The sequence below is a fragment of the Montipora capricornis genome, chromosome 2 (assembly GCF_036669925.1).
Source record: "Montipora capricornis isolate CH-2021 chromosome 2, ASM3666992v2, whole genome shotgun sequence".
Classification (NCBI taxonomy): Eukaryota; Metazoa; Cnidaria; class Anthozoa; order Scleractinia; family Acroporidae; genus Montipora; species Montipora capricornis.
The window spans coordinates 64,494,467-64,513,011 of NC_090884.1; the positions used below are offsets into that span (position 1 = coordinate 64,494,467).

Consider the following 18,545-nt stretch of genomic DNA (forward strand, 5'->3'; position numbering starts at 1 on the left):
GTTTAGAACAAACTTGCCGACCACTGGTCACAACGTACTGGTAGGTTTGTGATTGCATATAGTACTTACGATACCAAATGCCGCCCTCTGACATGGCTGAACGGGTTTCCTGAAAACTGTCCTCAGGCATTGTCGGAATGTATGAATCCTTAAAAAAAAAAAAGAAATAGGGTGTCAATATAATTCTTTTTCCCGAGTCAGCAAGGCTGAAATAAGCCGCCTCGTATTTCAATACGTTTACAAAGAGGCATTCAAAAGATGGGCAGACAAAGCATATGAAAGAACTTTAATGTTTTAGTATAGTCAACTTGCCGGCTTTAATATTAAGTATGAAGCTAACATTAACAAAAAAATTAAAAAAAACCACTAATCTATTTGATCATTTGTTCTAAACGGCGCATGTCTGTAAAGTCCCAAGGGAAATTGATAACAATCGTTAATAAAATGTTTATTTTATACTTACAAGAATTGCCAATGGATTCCTTAGAATAGCATGTAATGGCCAAAGAATTTCATCAAAATTGATACAATGGAAGACTATGGTTACATGAACTAGAAGCTCCGCCAAAGCCTTGTCAACCTCACGCCCGCTATGATGCACAGGGAAAAGCAAAAAAGCTTGTTCTTGGGAATCGTCCAAAAGAGCATTTGCCAACTGTCGAGCCTTAAAAGAGAAATGTCTTAACTTTAACTACTTCCTAAAGACCTTCCCTTCTTCAGGAACAGGAGTGTGGCACTTTATGCGTTTTCCTTAGCTTTTTTTTTCTTCTTTTATAATTTCATTTATCGTTCAGTGGTTAGGGTGTTGGGTTTGCATGCGGTTGCCCCAGGTTCAAATCCCGTTCTGGCCTCTGGTTTGGATTTGCTTCCGATTGTCCCGGATTCAACTCTACCACTCTTTGTAAATAGCCAACTGGTTGCCTCCTGCCAGTTCGGGTTCTTAATCATGAATTGTTTCTTTGAATGTGGGGTGCCTGTCAACTAGCTTCATACATATGCGCACTTCCACTATCAACAAATTTAATTTTTTAGAACATAAGATTGTAATTCACTCTAATGTAGTCTTGCTAAAATCTTAAAGGGGCTATGTCACGCAAATGACTCCCAAAATGCCCAAAAAGTAGAATGAAACATTGCAACAACCACTTAAAACTGTAATAATTCAAAAACGAGTGCGAGTGTTTCATCGGGGTTTCAAACACGAGAAAACTGATGAAAGCACGAGGCCGCAGGCCGAGAGCTTTTATCGTTTTCGAGTGTTTGAAACCCCGATGAAACACGAAGCACGAGTTTTTGAAATCACTTCTTCAACAAAAGAAAATTAGTTTCAATTATCATTGGAATAAGTTTTCTCAGTTCAACTATTATATTTGAGACGTGAAATGTGCTTGATCCTCAAAAAATGGTGCATGAAGTGCATGATCCTATCACCTAATTGCTGCGCTGTGACAATTTTTGAATATTCATCAACTGATGTCACGTTGTTACCTAGCTGTTTGTCAGTTCTGAGCTAACACGTTGCTTCGCAAAGCAAATGACAGAGTGCAGATTTAGACCTCCCAAAACTAGCGAAGAAGTGTGTGGCCAGCGCTATTCCGAGGTAACGTGTGCATCTAGTCTGATAAAATTTCTAACGCCAGTGCCATTTTAGGTCGGAAGTGTACAGCAAGGTTGAAAGTGAACGAAAACACGAGGTCGCCACCATTGAGCGAGAATTTAAATTTAGAAAAAGAATGGCCTTTTCTGTTTTGGGTAGTTTACTAACTGTACTGTTACATTCAATGTTAGCAGTAAATAATTTAGGTTTAAAGTTTGTTTCGTAAAATGTGTGATTTAATAAAGTTGTTTATCGCCACGTGTTTTTGTTGCTTCATCAATATGCAGATTAAGAAAATTTGCATCCGTGTTTGAAATCGTGTCAAACACGGCCGTGTTTTCAACTCGTTTTTCATTGGGTTTCTAAACCCATCCACCTGACCAGAATACGTTGCCCTGGTTGGGTAAGAGCTGCATGAATAATTAATGAGTTTGAGAAACAAACAACAACAACAACAACAAAAGGAAAGAGAAGTATGGACGCAAATGGACGAGACTGAAACGGATTGCATTTTGGTAATCTTGAAAAAAGTCGCCCCGACGCTTTACAAGTTTACGGCAAATCGCCTGGATAAAGGTCGCTTTGTGATGTAACGACAATTTTATCAGTAAAGGAATTTAACATTACGATTTTCAAGTTTTGAACTCGTGATTAAGTAAGGATTTCTCCTAAAGACCCTAAATTAACGTAACATAGCCCCTTTATGCCGCACTATAGTAGCACTATTATTTCGAAATTCATAACCGTAGCACAAGTATTTCTTGTACCATCCTTTGTAAGTTGCGCAACTATCATTAGTAAAACTGTAAATAAAATTTTCACAATAACGAAAACGATAACGATGATGATGATGATAACAATCAAACCAACTGTACGAGCTAAACCAGTAGACGAAAGTTTATTTCTGCCATTGAGCAGACACTAAAGACACTAAAAGCAGACTAGGTAGTATCAAAAAATATAGTACTTGCCAAGGACTAAAAACCCACATAACGTACAAAATAATATTGCACAAAATTGCATGTGATACTTCCAAATTTTAAACAGAAACCCAGTCGAGCATATGACAGACGACACTGGCCTTGTTCAACTGAGTATTTCGCTCAACTCACATTTGAAGACCAGTGAGTCCCTCTTCTTCTGATGACATCTTTAATCTGTGCGGCTTTCATCTATAGGACGAAAAAAAGATGTAGCTATCTGGTAAAGAGATAAAATGCATTGAAGGAAAGAACTTAAAGCTCCACGTTTTAATCAACTTAAAAAACAAACAATTAAATAAGCTTTTGTGGTTAAATAGTCTTCCTGCTGCAACAACGTAAGATCCGCCTTCGCGGAATTCCTATATGAAAGAGGAAAAAACGATTGAACTTACTTTATTACGGAGTGGATTCTGCCCCATACTTTGCGGCAGTGTGACTTCTCGGTACAATGCCAGTAGAAAAATAATATCTTGAGCATGGTTTGGCATATCTCCGAGGGCCTAAAAGCAAAAAGAAAAAAACAAAGCAAAAAAAAAGAAACAACAACGACACTTACAAATTACCCACAGAGAACTCAGACAAATTGTCACAGCAAGAAATTATAAATGGTACTTAAGGAATCACCACGCTATATTATTTATTTGCCCTTTTTCGCTTTCAGGTTTTTTAAAATTATTTTGAAAGGTTCTCCTGTTTAATAGTACAATCAATTAAGATAACATCCACACCGAGGCCTGCGTCAAGTCCAGGGAACTGAAGACTATCAGAAAAATTACCTCTAAGGATGCTTCTAGTTCATCAATGCTGTCACTTAGAATGGCTCCTGCCAAGGAATCTCTCACTCTACGATATTGTTCTCTGTACACCAAGAAACTGTCTAATGGCATTTCTTCGTCCTGTTCAGAAAGAAAAAAATGCGCCCAAATACATTAAATAACATTGCATGAGAGGAATCTTTGCGCTTTTTACGTTCAACGCCCTTCACATTCAGCTATCATGAGAACGAGCACTGGTGTCCTGAGCAGATAGGACTTCAACCATTAGCGACCGTTCACCGTGTCATGAAAGTTAGTCAGGCTGTTTGACTAGGATCTTTACCTTAAATTCACCATTTTTTTAATACCAAAGAGCAGTTAAAAACTGCCCAATCTCACCAGCGGCCTTTGGAATTCGGCGGGAACAACCCAAGACAGTTTTTCGTTTTGAAAAATCGTAGCAATTGAGTGCACTCCATAACGTTTCACCAGTTGTTTGAGAAGGAAGAGAGCAGGAGATCTGGATGGGCCTGAACTGCACATTTCGTGTACCGTCTCACACAACTCATCCAAAGCTTTTTGTGTCTCTCTGTTGTTCCATCTCTCACTATCGCCATCAACTACACTCAAGTACATAAACTCCGCAGCTCTTTCTAAACAGTATCGCGCCTTTGCTACAGCCTCCAAGGATTTCACTTGGAGTTCATCCGAATCTGTGCATTCTTTTACAACGAGTGGCAGTGCCCCTTGGCGGCATAATGTGTTAATGATACCAATGTTCACATGCAGATCGAGATCGCAGTTTTTCGCACAAGTACTGGCCCAATAGTCCTAAAGATGAAAACAGAACAGGTGGTGATTTGTATGATTGCAGGGATCCAAACTTCTAAGCCTAACTGTAATTTTAACAGAAAAGTGTAGTCAATACTGAATACTCAACAATACAATACAATAACACAGTAACGAGTCATTGCAGATCGAGCTGGCAGCTTCAGAATCTCCTAGGAAATTCAGCTTTTGTACATGACATAAATTTGAAAATAACAATAAAATATGATACAAATGGCACCTAAGTTTTATCGTTCTGAATATTAAGATGAATGTCTGGAGAAATCGCTAAGACGTCACATTATGAAAACGTAAAGTACTCCTAAGAAGAAATAACTATAAGAGATCCATTGGGTCGAGTTTCGTAACACCATTTTCCAAATCATGAAACTTTGGAAAGTTCTGTGTAATTCGTCGTGGCCATGCCTTTCGAGCAGACTGGTTAATGGTTAAAGGGAAAAAACGCAGACGCTTATTGACTTTAAAATGACCATGAGCAGATGACAATTTACTCACGGAGAGTGCTCGACTCTGGATCGAGTGGTCCGGGTTCGGGTCCTGACTGGGGAGATTGTGTTGTGTTCTTGGGCAAGATACTTTACTCTCACGGTGACTCTCTCCACCCAGGTGTATAAACGGGTACCGGCGAAATGCTGGGGGTAACCCTGCGATGGACTAGCATCCTATCCAGGGGGGAGTAGAAATACTCCTAGTCGCTTTAGGCTAATGAAACCGGAGATAAGTGCCGGCCTGATCAGTGGGCCTTCTGGCTCGTAAGCAGAGAATTTTTTTCACTTTTTAAGGGAGGGTATTCGCGTTGATGCAGTGAATAGTTTGGAAAACACGAGAGAGTGTAACTCTCCCTTCGAATAACTCATTGACTCATTGACTCATTGATTCATTGACTCATAAATACTTAATACTCGCTTCATGCACCAACATGCCCAAAAAGATTATAAACTATTCATGCTCGTTGGGACTAAATTCGGATGGGATTGCTATGGTTTACAAAGTGTTCCTACCTCCATACACTGCACAGCAATCCTGCAAACGTTCAAAATATGGGAAGCTTCTGATGACAAACCCTGGACTTTGAAGAGGAAGCGCTCGAGATGGTTCTTAGCTTTTTCGTCACTATTTAAAAGTAAATATAATTATCAATCTATACTGTACAAGCATAAGGAATGACCTTAGTGAATATTGAAAATATGTTTGCAAATAGTAACACAGTACAAACACAACAAAAACAGCAATACGCCTGCACCATCGAAGCTTCAGCTGTTCTGAAAATGTGGTAAAGGCGAGTTTAAATATCCAAATGAATGAAGAGGTGAATAGCAAAATGACACTGAGACCCTGTACCTAGAATTGAGGAGTTGCTGTAAGAGGAAGGATCTCACCACCGGACTGTGGTCCGTGCAATATCCTGGAAATGGTGAAAATTGTTTCGTTTCTGTCGACTCTGTGCCCACAACGTAGAGCATGAGCATTTCAAAGACGTCTGGATCAAGATGGTGGATGTCTTCCCCGAAACAAAACACTGAAACTATCTCCATGAAGAATGCATTGCAGCGCTGAATAAAGTCACGGTGTTCAGAGTCCTCACTGAAAGGGAATGCAATGACATTCAGTAGTATTGAAGCATACAAGAAATTTATGACTGTCATATCAGTTGTAGACATAAGACCAAAAGTCAGCGTTACCATCGGATTGCCAGTTTGTGTATTGTTCCACTGATATTCAAGTTCAGATAAGAAGCAGCACATCAGGTTAGTATAGTTTACATTGGAGAATCGAAAGTAAATTCACTTGTTAGCCAGTCAACAGAATATCACTTTTCTGATTGATCCATGACGAATGCGTAAATAGGTTATAGAGTACAAAACGGAAGTTTCTATGGAAACACAGAGAAGGTGATGATTTTGTCGAGTGTATAATAAGGAAAAAATCGTCGGGAATTGCTCGTGCAGTCGTGATTTATGGTCATTCGCGGTGTTTTGAAATTCCTCAGGTTGCTCTCGCTTTGAGAACTTTTAAAGCAACACATGTGCCCACAAATCACGAAATGCACTCACATCCATACGATTTCATATGCTTATGGAAGTGCTTTAGCTTCGCATTATTTAGCCTCGTGAAACCGTTGATACTACTGTGCTGAGAATACCTAGTTACACTATAACATTGAGTATGGTCAAAAACCATACTCCCATTCGACTCAACAACAGGAGTTTCTTACACGTCGTAAGACAAAAGTTAAAATAAAGCACCATTGCTCCTTATATGGTTTTCACCTATTCTGTATAGTTTGAGTTTACAGAAACCGCGGATTATAGGGTGAGAGTGCTCAGAAAAATAGCAATATAACATCCTGTCAAAAAGCTGGACATAGAGCGGGAGAGACCTTCGACCTCAGGGGATCTCCGAAAACGACGGATCTACGGCAAATGTCGAGCGTTCTCTTTACAGGCCGACTAATTACTAAGAGTGTCTACACCAAGTGACGAGTGAAACATTTGCATGTCGCACTGCCCACAACAACTCGTTCCTTCGCTTCGCGTATCCACGAGTCAATTAAAAACGATTTGTTTTATATTCTGTTGTAATATCACCGTCATCAGTGTTGCAAAAGATATCAAACATATGATGAAAGGCAGAGAGCAGCAACTAAATTATGCTGATGTCGCCATTTAGCAAAATTCCCACGGATTAAGATCTCAAAAGCCACCACAAAAGAACTTAGTAAAATCACTCACGCATGTGGCAGCAACTGAATTGAATCCTCGCTACAGCTTAACAAGAAGCGTTCAATAGTCTTCAGAGATCCTGCCTTTGAAAAGTCTGTCCTGTCTCCCAACGCCTAAAATTTAGATAATTTTTAGATATGTGAGATATTGGGCTCCAACTGGACAAATTTGAGCTCAGTAACAACAGTTAGAATCGAGTCATAGATCATGACGATGATGATAAGGATGCACCGACTTATGACGGCCTCCACCAGTAGGTTTCAGCCCGAGCTTTAGCGGGAAATAAACAAAGAAACTAAAAATATATACATCTCGGCATATAAAGCAGCTTTTTTAGCATAAGGTCCCGTATTTATCCAATCTTACCGTCATTAATTTTGCGAGAAAAATGTTCGTAAAACAGGAGCTCATTGCTCCTGCATAGTAAAAGGGATAAAAAGCCATCAAATAGAGGAAACATTTATGGATTGACTGTTGTATTGACTTAATCCTGCAATTTTCCTGTTCTAGATGTACTTAATTGCCATTGCGTTACCTTCCACAGTTTTAGGATGATTTGTACATCCTCCTTTGATGCTGTAGGACACACATGTTCAATAAACATTCTCACCGCGCTGAGGCGCTGCCACATGTACCTGTCAAATAACGTAGGGAGGCATAACATGAGAATACGTTGCTGCAAACCTCTGTGTACGGCTTTTGTTATTACCTGAGTTGTAAACAAGAAACAATAACCAAGCAAACAAACGACAAATAATTACTCTTGTACCCTGTTATATCATACCATAAAGTCACTGGGAGAGGAGTGATCGCTCCATTTAATTTCATGATCATCATCAATCCTAAACGTGCTACATTATGTTCTTTGCTTGTTTCAATAGCACGTTGTACTTAAATATGGTGGACAAATTTGTTTTAAAGTGATATGGGGTGTGCGACTCGTTTTTAATGACCTGTCGGTATTAACCTACCGGCATTGACAAGGATCAAAAAAGCTCATTAAGTCAGCTGCTTTGTTCGGTCAAAGTAATGTCCTTTTTGTACTATTTTGATAATATCGCATGTAGCACTTCCAATCTCGATAAAAATGTTTTTTGAAAGGGTTCTTTCGGCCAGGTTGCTTTGAATGATGAGAGGACAAGATTCAAATATTGCCATTCTGGTGTAATGTCTATGTATAACAATGATAAACATTAAGACGGTTTACAACACTTCATGGACAAACCTGCACTGCGCAAGAATTCTGTTTACTTTTTCTCCGTTGAGATGCTTTGTCCTTGAACTACCAAGGGTGGTTTCCACGGGTATTTTTAGACACAAGACTAAGTCACACCATTCCCTCCTTTTAGATGTCTCTTGGAGATGTTCACTCACAGGTTCCATTCGCTCCAAGCACATTTGAAGGGCTATAGCATCCACGATCTATTCAATCAAGGAATTGAGCTACTTTATTTCTAGAGCTAAACATACAACACAAAACCTCTTTTTCTTACTAAGAACAGAACGTAAACCAAACACCCTTACTTGCTTTCTACTTTGGTAGGTAAGAACCTTGTCGACTATCGCAGAGAGAATGATGTGTGGGACAGAAAGAGATAATAACGTGACACCATTCTCCTTTTAAGAAAGAGTAAGGAAGGTACCGCGCTTATGGATATACCACCAAGAACCTTAAGAACAATGAAGCTTTAAATGTACGACTCCCATCTCCCAAATCAACCACAAGCTTGAATTCAGACAATGACCATGCAAACGACTGTTCATAATCGCATTTAATTTACTTAGTAATAGTATTTACACCCACCTTTAGGGGCCAATGCAATTACTCTATAGAATCGTACCACAACACAGGGAAATACATATGATGACTACGCAAGTACCGGCAATTGATATTCTTTACGTATACATTAGAAGGCCTAATGACGTACCATTTCGTTTTCACCCGAAGAAAAAGCTGCCAAAAGCCCCGGTATCACGTCAGGAATAGAACGCAGGAAAAGGGACAAACAGTTCAGTCGCTGCTGTATGCGAGAGTGAGCTATATGAGTCAATGGTATGTCCATCTTGAAGTCTTGTTCGGGAGCCTCGACACTCTGAATTTCTTTTGCAGCAACTGTAATCGCTCTCGTGATTATCTAAAAACAATTGACCCATTTACAAGAATATAAGACATTCCTCATAAAATTTGTCTAACTTTGTCTATTAACCCTTCACAGAACAATATGCGCGGTACAAGTTTCGTTCCTCATAGAAACTTGCACAGGTCAGGTTATGCCGTTTTCAGATCGGAAACTTAAATGCAGAATCGTAATTTAAATACTTAAAATATTTTTATTTTTTATTTTTTATTGTTTTTAAATTTGCACAACAATGTACATAAAGAATAAAATCAACTAACAACGAACAGCATACTATACAAGTCGCACGTACTTAAGTATATATATATATATATAGGGAGTCTGTAAGTCGATTTTCTCGTGGAACAGTGCTCAATACGTTAAAGCAGAGCGGAATAAATATTTTAAGAGGAAAAAAGGACGCAACTACATTTCCCGACAAGCCTGTTTCGTGAATCGCTTCACTCTTCAGGGGTTTAAACACCTGAAGAGTGAAGCGATTCACGAAACAGGCTTGTCGAGAAATGTAGTTGCGTCCTTTTTTCCTCTTAAAATATATATATATATATATATATATATATATATATATATATATATATATATATATATATATATAAGTTGAATAGACAGAAGAAGATGCGAACTTTTCTCGTGTGTCTTTTAATGCAGGGACGTTTCGCCCATTCGGGCTTCTTCAGCACTGCGAATATCACTGCTTGATTCCAAGCAGTGCTGAAGAAGCCCGAATGGGCGAAACGTCCCTGCATTAAAAGACAAACGAGAAAAGTTCGCATCTTCTTCTGTCTATTCAACTTATGCTTTTGTAAAGAAGAAGTGTCTTGTATCCTTTGGATCCTTTTCTCTAAGGCATCATCGTTGGCAAACCAACAACCAGTGTAGGAGAGAAACCCTGACAATGCACACCCCAAATAATCATATTTTTAACTGAATTTTAAAATTAGCCTGTATCCTTCTAGGATCCTTCCTTGTCATCCGCTAAGTTGACTACGGTCGTGCATCATTAAGTTGATCCTTGGTTGGGTTTCAAGTGAAGTTATAGGCTCCCCTACTTTGTCACCTCGAAAGAAAATTTCCCGGGAGGCCCACGCCTTAAACCACGTAAATCACATCGTCGATGGCTGTGTTGCCAGCATGGTTGTCCTGGTGGTGTAGTGGTGATCACACCCGACTAGTAATGGGGGGACGTGGGTTCAAATCCCGCTCAGGGCAAATTTTCTTTCACACATTTATTCAGTTATATATATATATATATATATATATATATATATATATATATATATATATATATAAACATAAACATTAGAACAATTAAGACGGGGGGGGGTTAGTATCAAACAGAAGAGCAGTTTTCAAGTTTCCATTGCCATTCAATTTTCCTCTGTAGTTCTACAAAGTTGGGCGTCTTAGAAAGTGATTTACAAGTGTATAAATAATATTTGGTGTAAAGAGGGAGAATATCTAGTCTGCGTTCTTGGGCGTTCGTCAGTTTGCATTTTTCCTCCTTTATATGGAATAGAATCTGTTCATTCGGGGGAGTAAGTTTTAAGTTGCTCAGATTATTGAACCATTTCACAATATCGTTGTAAAATGAGGACGTAGTAGAACAGTCCAAAAAGTATGAAGTACAGAGTCTTGACTTGAGCATAGAGCACATTGATCATCGACTGTAATTTTAAATCTTTTCAGTTCTCGCTTAGTGACAGTTATCCTATACAGGAGCTTAAATAAGAATTGCCTTAGTTTATTATCTTTAGTTATTTTATATATCTTTTGAAAGTTAGCTTTCCAGGAAACAAACGAATCAGGGAAGAGTTGTTCCCAAGCTTTCACACCAGTAGGCACAATGATACAGTTTTCATTAAAAAGTTTGTAATAATGTTTGCACCTCATTTTGGCAAAGGAGAGCGAAGGGTTTTTAGTTAAAATATATTCCGTATACTGACCTCGAGTTCTCGCTCATCTTGAGTTCTGTACACCATGTGAGAAAAATCGTGTAAATAGCAATCTATTACTGCTTCTCCACCTTCTGTGAAGGCGTCTGCAAGATATGCCATCCATTTTGAACTTTCCAGCAATCTTCGTAGGCACTCGGACTCGGAACTTACAGCATTTGCTGAAAATGTTGAAAAAAAAAAACCCAACTTTTCAATGAGCCCAGATCGTCAGCTAGCATTTGAAATTATGCGTAAAAAACGATAGTCATGCACTCAACCTCACTAAGGACGCTTTTCATTTGACAGAACTGACCAGCCAGACCGGGCATTCGGAAGGAATAACGCTAGAACACCTTCAAATTGATACTTTTACGGTTCAAAGCAGTTACCGCGATGTTTGAAAGGAAACAAGGCTTTCAATTCAGAGGACACGTCGTTTTTAGTTTGATTGAGGAATGGAAAGTGACCGGAAATTTTTTAATTAGATCCTTCAGAGAAAGAAAAGAAGTTACAAATAAGCTGCAAACAAGGCTTAAAATATTTAGACGATGAAAATTTCTCACGAAGATGGAAATGTCAAAGATCGATTCTCAGACAATAACACCTGACTGTGGGCGGATACCCTCGTTAAAGATAGCCTCTGGTATCCCTCCCTTTCACTGAATTGAACGTATTGAATAAAATTGGAATTATCATTATTATAATGTTCCTCCTACCGGCAATACTACTAGCATCTCTGCAAAGTTCATCCATATGCCCTTTCAAGAGCCGGGAAAATGGAAATTTGCATTGAAATGAATGCGAGCGGTATCCAGATTTAAGGACAGGAACCTTGGTCCTCACAACTGATGTATCATCCTGCTGCAACATGAAGTCAGCGTACTTAATCTCAGTCAAGGAACTGTCCGCAAAGACCTTCAACCAAAGTTCGAATACCCATTTGTCGTCACTACCTGCAAGCTCTAGATTACCGTCCCGATCAGCATATGCAATCAGTTCAGCAAGAACAGGAGCCACAACAGATTGGAAACGGTACCAAGCAGCTTTCTTGAACTTTCCAGTTTCTTGTACTGCCCCAGACAAGGCTACACTTTCAAGCCATGATTTTCCTTCGTTATTTAATCGCTGATCTCTTTCTTGCAACAGCTGACAAAGACGCTTTGCTAGTGTCATTTCAAAATGTCCACTAACATTTTCTGTTGGAATGAAGATAAAAATGCCAACAGACAGGTTTAAATTTGCCGGACAACTTTTTCCCTTTTGATTACTTGGCTCGGACTACAAAACAATTTATTCTGCAGGCCACTGACAGATTCGTCATCTAATGTAAAATTCGAAGTGCTGAGGAACGTATCCTCTTCCAAATCAGAATTATTAACGCAACCATTGAAAAGTGCTGGTAAGTAATCACGTGCCTTACTGATAATGGTCTCAAAACTATATGAATTTCATTTAAGCGATATTTAACAGAGTTACCGATGATAGAGGGAACTAGGGCTCTTTAAACCTTCTTCAGATAAAAATACCCATATCTGGTGAAAAATTAACTCTTACTCTCAGGATCTGGCGAAATCAACTTGATTAGCTGTTCAACTCTCCTGGTTGCTCTTCCACGGGTAGCTTCGTCATCTTCTATTCTGCTTGCAGCTTCCTGCACGCAACTTGTAAAAATCTGACGCAAAGATAAACTATCTTCCTCCTTGTGTAGCACTCTCTCAAATATAGTACTAACAGAGCGGTCTTTCAGAGCTTCGACAGGCGGTATTTCCCCCATTCCAACGGAAGGAGAAAGTTCATCAATGTAAACTGAAAACCAGCCTTCACTTTGCACAGAAACGAATCCAGGGCAGCCACCAGCGACCCTAGGAAGCTGTACAATGATTACAATATGGCTGAAGCCAATGCTATTCTCGCCTAATTCTTTCTCCACTTCACGACTCTCTTCAACCACCAAATGACGAGCACAAGCAATCAGTTCCAGGGTGTGATCCGTGGAATCGCATTGTACGATCAATAAGCTCTCCCTGCCTCCAAGTCTTGCAAAAAAGTCTCGTCTATGAAAAAGGAAGATGCAGTGATTTTAGTTTTAAAATACGCAAAAAATAAAAGCTAAGCCTCTGTAAATGGTAACACGTGAAAAAAATTCAATTACAAATTATTTTTGTTATTTGTCAACACTGAGCAAACTACGAGGACACGAGAAGGCTGTGAACGATAATCATAGGCCATCATTATAGGTAACAAGGATGGAGCTTACCCAACACTGTTGCAAAATTGGTGTTCCGTTTGAAACTGTTGCAATGTGACACATTTCACGAATCCTTCACGGAGATCAGCAGCAGCAGCAATCATTGGGATGTCGCGGTTCGAGAGTAAGCGTGAATGCGTGGAAACCTACCAAAATAGGTCGATACTTCTGAAGCACTTATTAATACCCATCGACTTATGTCAAGAGATTATTTTACCTGATTTGATGTTTTTTGTGTGGTAAGCTTAGCGACTAAATCAGATCTCAATAAAATCCTTGGAGCCCTTTGCAATCCTACTGGGTTGTATGATAAGTTGATAATAGCTTCCGATGTACGAATAACTTTATGAACGTCGCAAAACGTAAAAAACGCATTTTGTAAGAATAGGTTAGGGGTTTAGCGTCAAGGTGCCTTTCTGGTCAAAATTCGCCAAAGACGCATCACTTAAAGTCACAAACGTTCACTAAAGACACAATCCGGTCACCTTCTGGGAAGGTTTTGAAAACTTTATTAGTTTCAACTAGCCTATCGTAGCCTCCCGCATCGCCCTTTTTAGGGTAGTCGAAGCATTTCCTTGTTTTGGAGAAGAGAGACACGACAACACGGAGTCGAAGATTCTAGCGCCTCATTCTGTTTTTTGTTTTTTTTCTTTTTTTAGCCAGCAAATCATTTTAGAGAAGATGCTATATTCGGCCTTTAATGGAGAAGTGAGAACGGCGGCAAAGTTTTTTCAAAGAAAACTGTCATTGTATTCATAGTATCGCGAACCTAATTGTTAGTTTCATTTCTTCTAAATCCTGGCTGCAAACAAACTTAAGTAAATTGCCAGAGTCTGAAGCGGATCCACGAGCCGCAGAACAAGTTGACAATTACGATACTGTGTATTATAATCAGATGGGAAAGGAGGTTTGCTTTGAGGACCATGCATTTACGACCTCATTCACGGGCAAAATCTAAGGTGTTATCCATTTACGGAATATGCTAATATAGCTTTGCATTACTTTTACAAACAAGAACACTCAATGGCACGACATGCCTTTTAGCAATCTTACTTGAGCACGCAATGCAGAGCCTCTGATGTTTGCAGATCTAACGTCTTTTAGGGCCTCAGCTAGAAAGTCGCCAAGGCTTGAATGCTCCTGTTCGCGAAAGTATGTCCTCCACCACTTCGCTGCTTCCCGCCATAGACGGGAAGAAGGAAGGCGAGCCACCGCATCAGGAGTTGCACACTGCAATAGGCGTTCTTGGCAACATGTCAAAATCTGGCAGAAAGAGATACAGTATATATTAAATGGCATATATCGAGAGTCTTATCTTCGGGGGAAACCTCTTAAAAGTCCTTTAAGATTGACAATCGTTTAAATTAAATTTGGTGTCGTTTAGGGTTTTCTCCGTTTAAAAATTAAAACAGTACGCTTTGCTTTGCAGTATGAACTAACTTTTTCTTCCCAAGACTCTCTTTCTTCACGTGATAACTTTGAGCCATCGTCAAAATGCTCCTTACAAATTTGTAAAACCACCGCTGGAACAGAATCTTCATGAAAACCAACAAAAGCCTCTCCTTTGGTAAATTTACTGTAAAGATATAACAAAAATAATAGCCTGAAATCAGACTCAACAGTCCACTGTCAGTAAAATTAGGCATTAGGAATGTTCTACCAGCAGGCTGTGACGAAGGATAGCAACGTGATTGATTCCTAATACATGGAACTTGAAATCCGGGGACTTTGTGAATAGTCGACCGGTCTTCAATGTAATTTGTACCAAATGTACACTTAAATGGGCGCTATTGATGCGGCCAATGAAGTATATACTTATTTTATCTCACAAAATGTAGTAATTGGTTTTGCCACAAGAACACACCTTGAAAAAGCAAAAAAGCAAATGATGCTATAACTTTTTAAAGTTGTACGAACCGCTTTTCTTCATGAGGCTGCTGAAAGATTTCGGCAAAATTCTCAACCCAGGCTTGTAATTTCTTTGTCACTTGCTTCTGGGCATCTGTGAGTCCGGATGACATTACCAGAAAATGTTTTTCCAAACGATTTATTAGAGGAATGGGAAATCTGTTGTACACTACATCCTTTTCGGCGATAACAATCAATCTGGAGTCGAGAAAAAGAAAAGGAAACGTTGTACGAGACAAAAACTCAGACCCCGTTTTTCCCTTCATATGACATAGTTTACCAAAGTAGGTCGGGCAACTGTGAAGGTGTTCCTTACCATCGGGTACAATACGCCCACACATAAACCTATCGAAATGTCAATTCAGCCCTATGACGCATTCGAAGTCGCCGTAGGCTCCTAGCCTGCGTAGCTGGCGAGAGAGAGAGACGCGAGAGGCAAATTAACGAGCGGCGAAACCGCGCGGAGAAAAGGGAGGGGCGCTGTGCCTTCCCCATTCTCCGCTAACTACGCAGGCTCCTCGTCCCTGACTCTAAGGGCGCCTTCGATTGACCCTATTCCGGAATAAGAATACGCGGAGTGATGATTTAAAACAATGTGTGTGGCGTTTTGCAGCAACAAGGATAATAAAGCTATGTTTAAAATAGCATTTTATCAGATGTTTGACAATATTAATATGAATCTCCGCAAAAACGAAGGATTTCTAACTTCTATTCCGTGTATTCCTATTCCGGAATACGGTCAATCGAACGCGCCCTAAATTTGATATTTTCTCGCCGTCTTTAAACTCGCAAAGAGGTATTGAATATGTGACTTTCGCAAAAAAATTAATCGCATGTTAGTTGTATTAAGTACTGGTCCGTTTGTTATGTTACAAGAACAACAGTTGCTTTTTCAAGCAAGTGTAAAATATGCCAACTCGAATAAACGATGTCGACTTTGACGTTATTTTACTGACACAAAAACTTGGCACAGCGTCGTCCCACACACAGAAACTATATACTGTTGAAATATCGAGTTGCAACACTGCAGTGGATCCGATGGGATGCTCCGTAAATTAGCGCGTGTCCAAGAGAGGGTTTTATATTACTCGAGCAGTATACTGCAAGTGGTCATTACAGTGGACAATGTTTCCCCCTGTAATCAACAAAGATTGCAACACATGGTAAGCATCCTGTAACTGTAACTTTAATCCTTGTCCAAACTGTACTTATGCGTGACATGTTGCTTACAATGACAACATAATCTAAGGGTTAAAAATTGCACATTCCAAGATCCAAGACTGACATGCATTCAATCATAGCAATCACTATCTTGGATCTCTGGGACCCCTAATGTGATCAAAACTATCACCCAGCGTAAGAACATCACATTCACTACAAACAGTCAGAAAATGAAGGTGATGATGATGACGGTTTCAACTTTACCTCCCTCGGCTCTCTAGATTACCCAAGGCAAGACGTAGGAGTTCCACAATCAACCTGTCCAAGTTCATACCGTTTGCTGAAAATTCCGAGCCCGTAACCGATTCGGGACTAGTTGTACCCTGCCAAAGTATAGGCTTCGGTTCAGACGTGAATCAAAGTCTTTAACAATGAGGGAATAGATGCATCACCGGCATCATAGTTAGATTAGCTCTTTTGTTATTTTACAGGGAAAATCTTTCCTTACTTAAGATAAGTTTCTTTCTTTAAAACATATTCCATTCAAATAAACTACTTTTGTTTTGTTATTTACAAGACATGAACTGAGCGCTCCTGATTTTCAGAAAGGGTGGGCAGGCATTCCGGTCATTACTCTTCCTGTTCACTTGGGTTAGTAGCGATTCCAACAACAACAACAACAATCTTTATTGATGTGCTCTCAATACAAGAGTGTAGCATCATTTAAAGGAAACAATTGTGAGAGGAAGAGAGCACAGCCACTCAGAAATAGCAAAAGCTAATCGTGCTGAATGGCTGGGCCATGCGGAAGAGTAAATAGATTTCAAAGTTGTTTTAAAATATTTAAACTGAAAAAATAACAGATATAAGTTGAAGAATTATTTAAGCTGTAATAAATAAACAAATACACAAGTTAACGAATAAACAAAGACGCAAGACAAAAAGACGCCTGTGCACACAATTAAGGTGCATATAATGTACACCTATCAATTAAAGCGAAAACGACTCGGACATTAAATTTTCCATAATTCGTTTTAGCTTTCGGTAAATAATAGGACTTCTTACAGGCCAGTCTGGTTGCATATTAATGTACTTTATTAATGCTTTTAAAGAAATTGTTACAAGTACTTGGAAGTCTATTAGAAGAGCAGTCATGCATAAAAAGAGCACTGTCTAAATATATTAAATCCCCTACTTTAATTAGCCCCAACTTACGAAAGAGGGGACTAGAATGAGAATTAAAATCAGAAAAGGTTATTATTCTAACTTCTTTTTCTCTATAAAGTAATAAGAGGCTGTAAAGAAATTGGATATGCATTTCCCAGGTAATTAAGCTATAAGTTAAACAAGGATAAATAAGTGTGTAGTATAACTGAACAAGAACTTAGTCTTTTTTTTTTTTGAAATATACAAAATGTGGAAATTTCCTACTACGATGTGATTCAATATATAATCCTAAATATTTAATAAATTTTTTCTCTTTAATTTCCCTATTGGCAATAAATAATTTGACTACTTGACTTGTTGACTTTTCAGGCGGATGAAAAATAATGAAATTTGTCTTGTCGACATTTACTGAGAGCTTGTTTGCCATAAGCCAGTTAGACACAAATTTTAGATTATTATTATTATTATTATTAACAGCCTCTAGTTCGGAACTCGCTTCTGCATTCAACGACTTTGCCACCATGTGGACTTCTTTTACGGGCCTTGCGATCGCCGCGGCTTTCCAGGTCTCACAGGATACAAATTACCTCCAGCTGATACATAAACAATCTTTTACCCCAAGTCATGACTAACCATTAACTCCTGCATGAGTTGATCCTCTGCTCAACTTTAGACTCGTGAGCCACTCGGAGGTAGAAATGTTCTGCTAAGGTCACCGCCATCTCCGTAAGTGTTTGTATGATCGTCACTTGGCCTCTCACTTCGTGCACGAAATTGAATCTTATAACCACAGTGCCTCTCCTCAGAATCTAAACTCTCGACACTTTTGGTACGTTTGGGTTCCTTGCCAGAAGCAAACTCTGCTATTTGTTATTTTTGATAACTATAGGCAACAAGAGTAACCCACTAACGATGTTGCTTGTACATGTTGGAGAGGAAGGGGCATGAAAAAGTAGCGTAAGCCAAGATAATTGCATTTCTTGTATAGTTTCGCACTCGGTTGACTGATAGGCATAATATACGATAGATAGTTCATGGAGTAGTCCGCGGTGAAGTCTACGAAGCGGGCTCGTCATATAGTC

The 18,545-nt window shown here is 39.2% G+C and overlaps 2 protein-coding genes across 4 annotated transcripts in view; one reads left to right on the top strand and one right to left on the bottom strand.

Annotated features, from left to right (window-relative positions):
• Positions 1 to 18,545, top strand: part of LOC138031474 (TNF receptor-associated factor 2-like) — a 527,459-nt gene that overhangs the window by 101,944 nt on the left and 406,970 nt on the right. The gene's annotated exons all lie outside the window — the stretch shown is intronic.
• LOC138031406 (E3 ubiquitin-protein ligase rnf213-alpha-like) overlaps positions 1 to 18,545 on the bottom strand; it is a 105,440-nt gene that overhangs the window by 18,452 nt on the left and 68,443 nt on the right. For all 3 annotated transcript variants that reach the window (XM_068879116.1, XM_068879105.1, XM_068879109.1), the window contains 19 exons: positions 15,145 to 15,333; positions 14,668 to 14,803; positions 14,281 to 14,490; positions 13,237 to 13,373; positions 12,534 to 13,033; positions 11,696 to 12,175; positions 10,989 to 11,158; positions 8,836 to 9,042; positions 8,133 to 8,329; positions 7,443 to 7,542; positions 6,917 to 7,020; positions 5,526 to 5,768; positions 5,186 to 5,297; positions 3,735 to 4,166; positions 3,357 to 3,476; positions 2,973 to 3,080; positions 2,710 to 2,769; positions 464 to 664; positions 70 to 148 (listed from right to left, as the gene is read on the bottom strand). In XM_068879116.1, the coding sequence (XP_068735217.1) occupies positions 70 to 148; positions 464 to 664; positions 2,710 to 2,769; positions 2,973 to 3,080; positions 3,357 to 3,476; positions 3,735 to 4,166; positions 5,186 to 5,297; positions 5,526 to 5,768; positions 6,917 to 7,020; positions 7,443 to 7,542; positions 8,133 to 8,329; positions 8,836 to 9,042; positions 10,989 to 11,158; positions 11,696 to 12,175; positions 12,534 to 13,033; positions 13,237 to 13,373; positions 14,281 to 14,490; positions 14,668 to 14,803; positions 15,145 to 15,333 (3,785 nt within the window). The remainder of the gene's footprint in view (positions 1 to 69; positions 149 to 463; positions 665 to 2,709; positions 2,770 to 2,972; positions 3,081 to 3,356; positions 3,477 to 3,734; positions 4,167 to 5,185; positions 5,298 to 5,525; positions 5,769 to 6,916; positions 7,021 to 7,442; positions 7,543 to 8,132; positions 8,330 to 8,835; positions 9,043 to 10,988; positions 11,159 to 11,695; positions 12,176 to 12,533; positions 13,034 to 13,236; positions 13,374 to 14,280; positions 14,491 to 14,667; positions 14,804 to 15,144; positions 15,334 to 18,545) is intronic.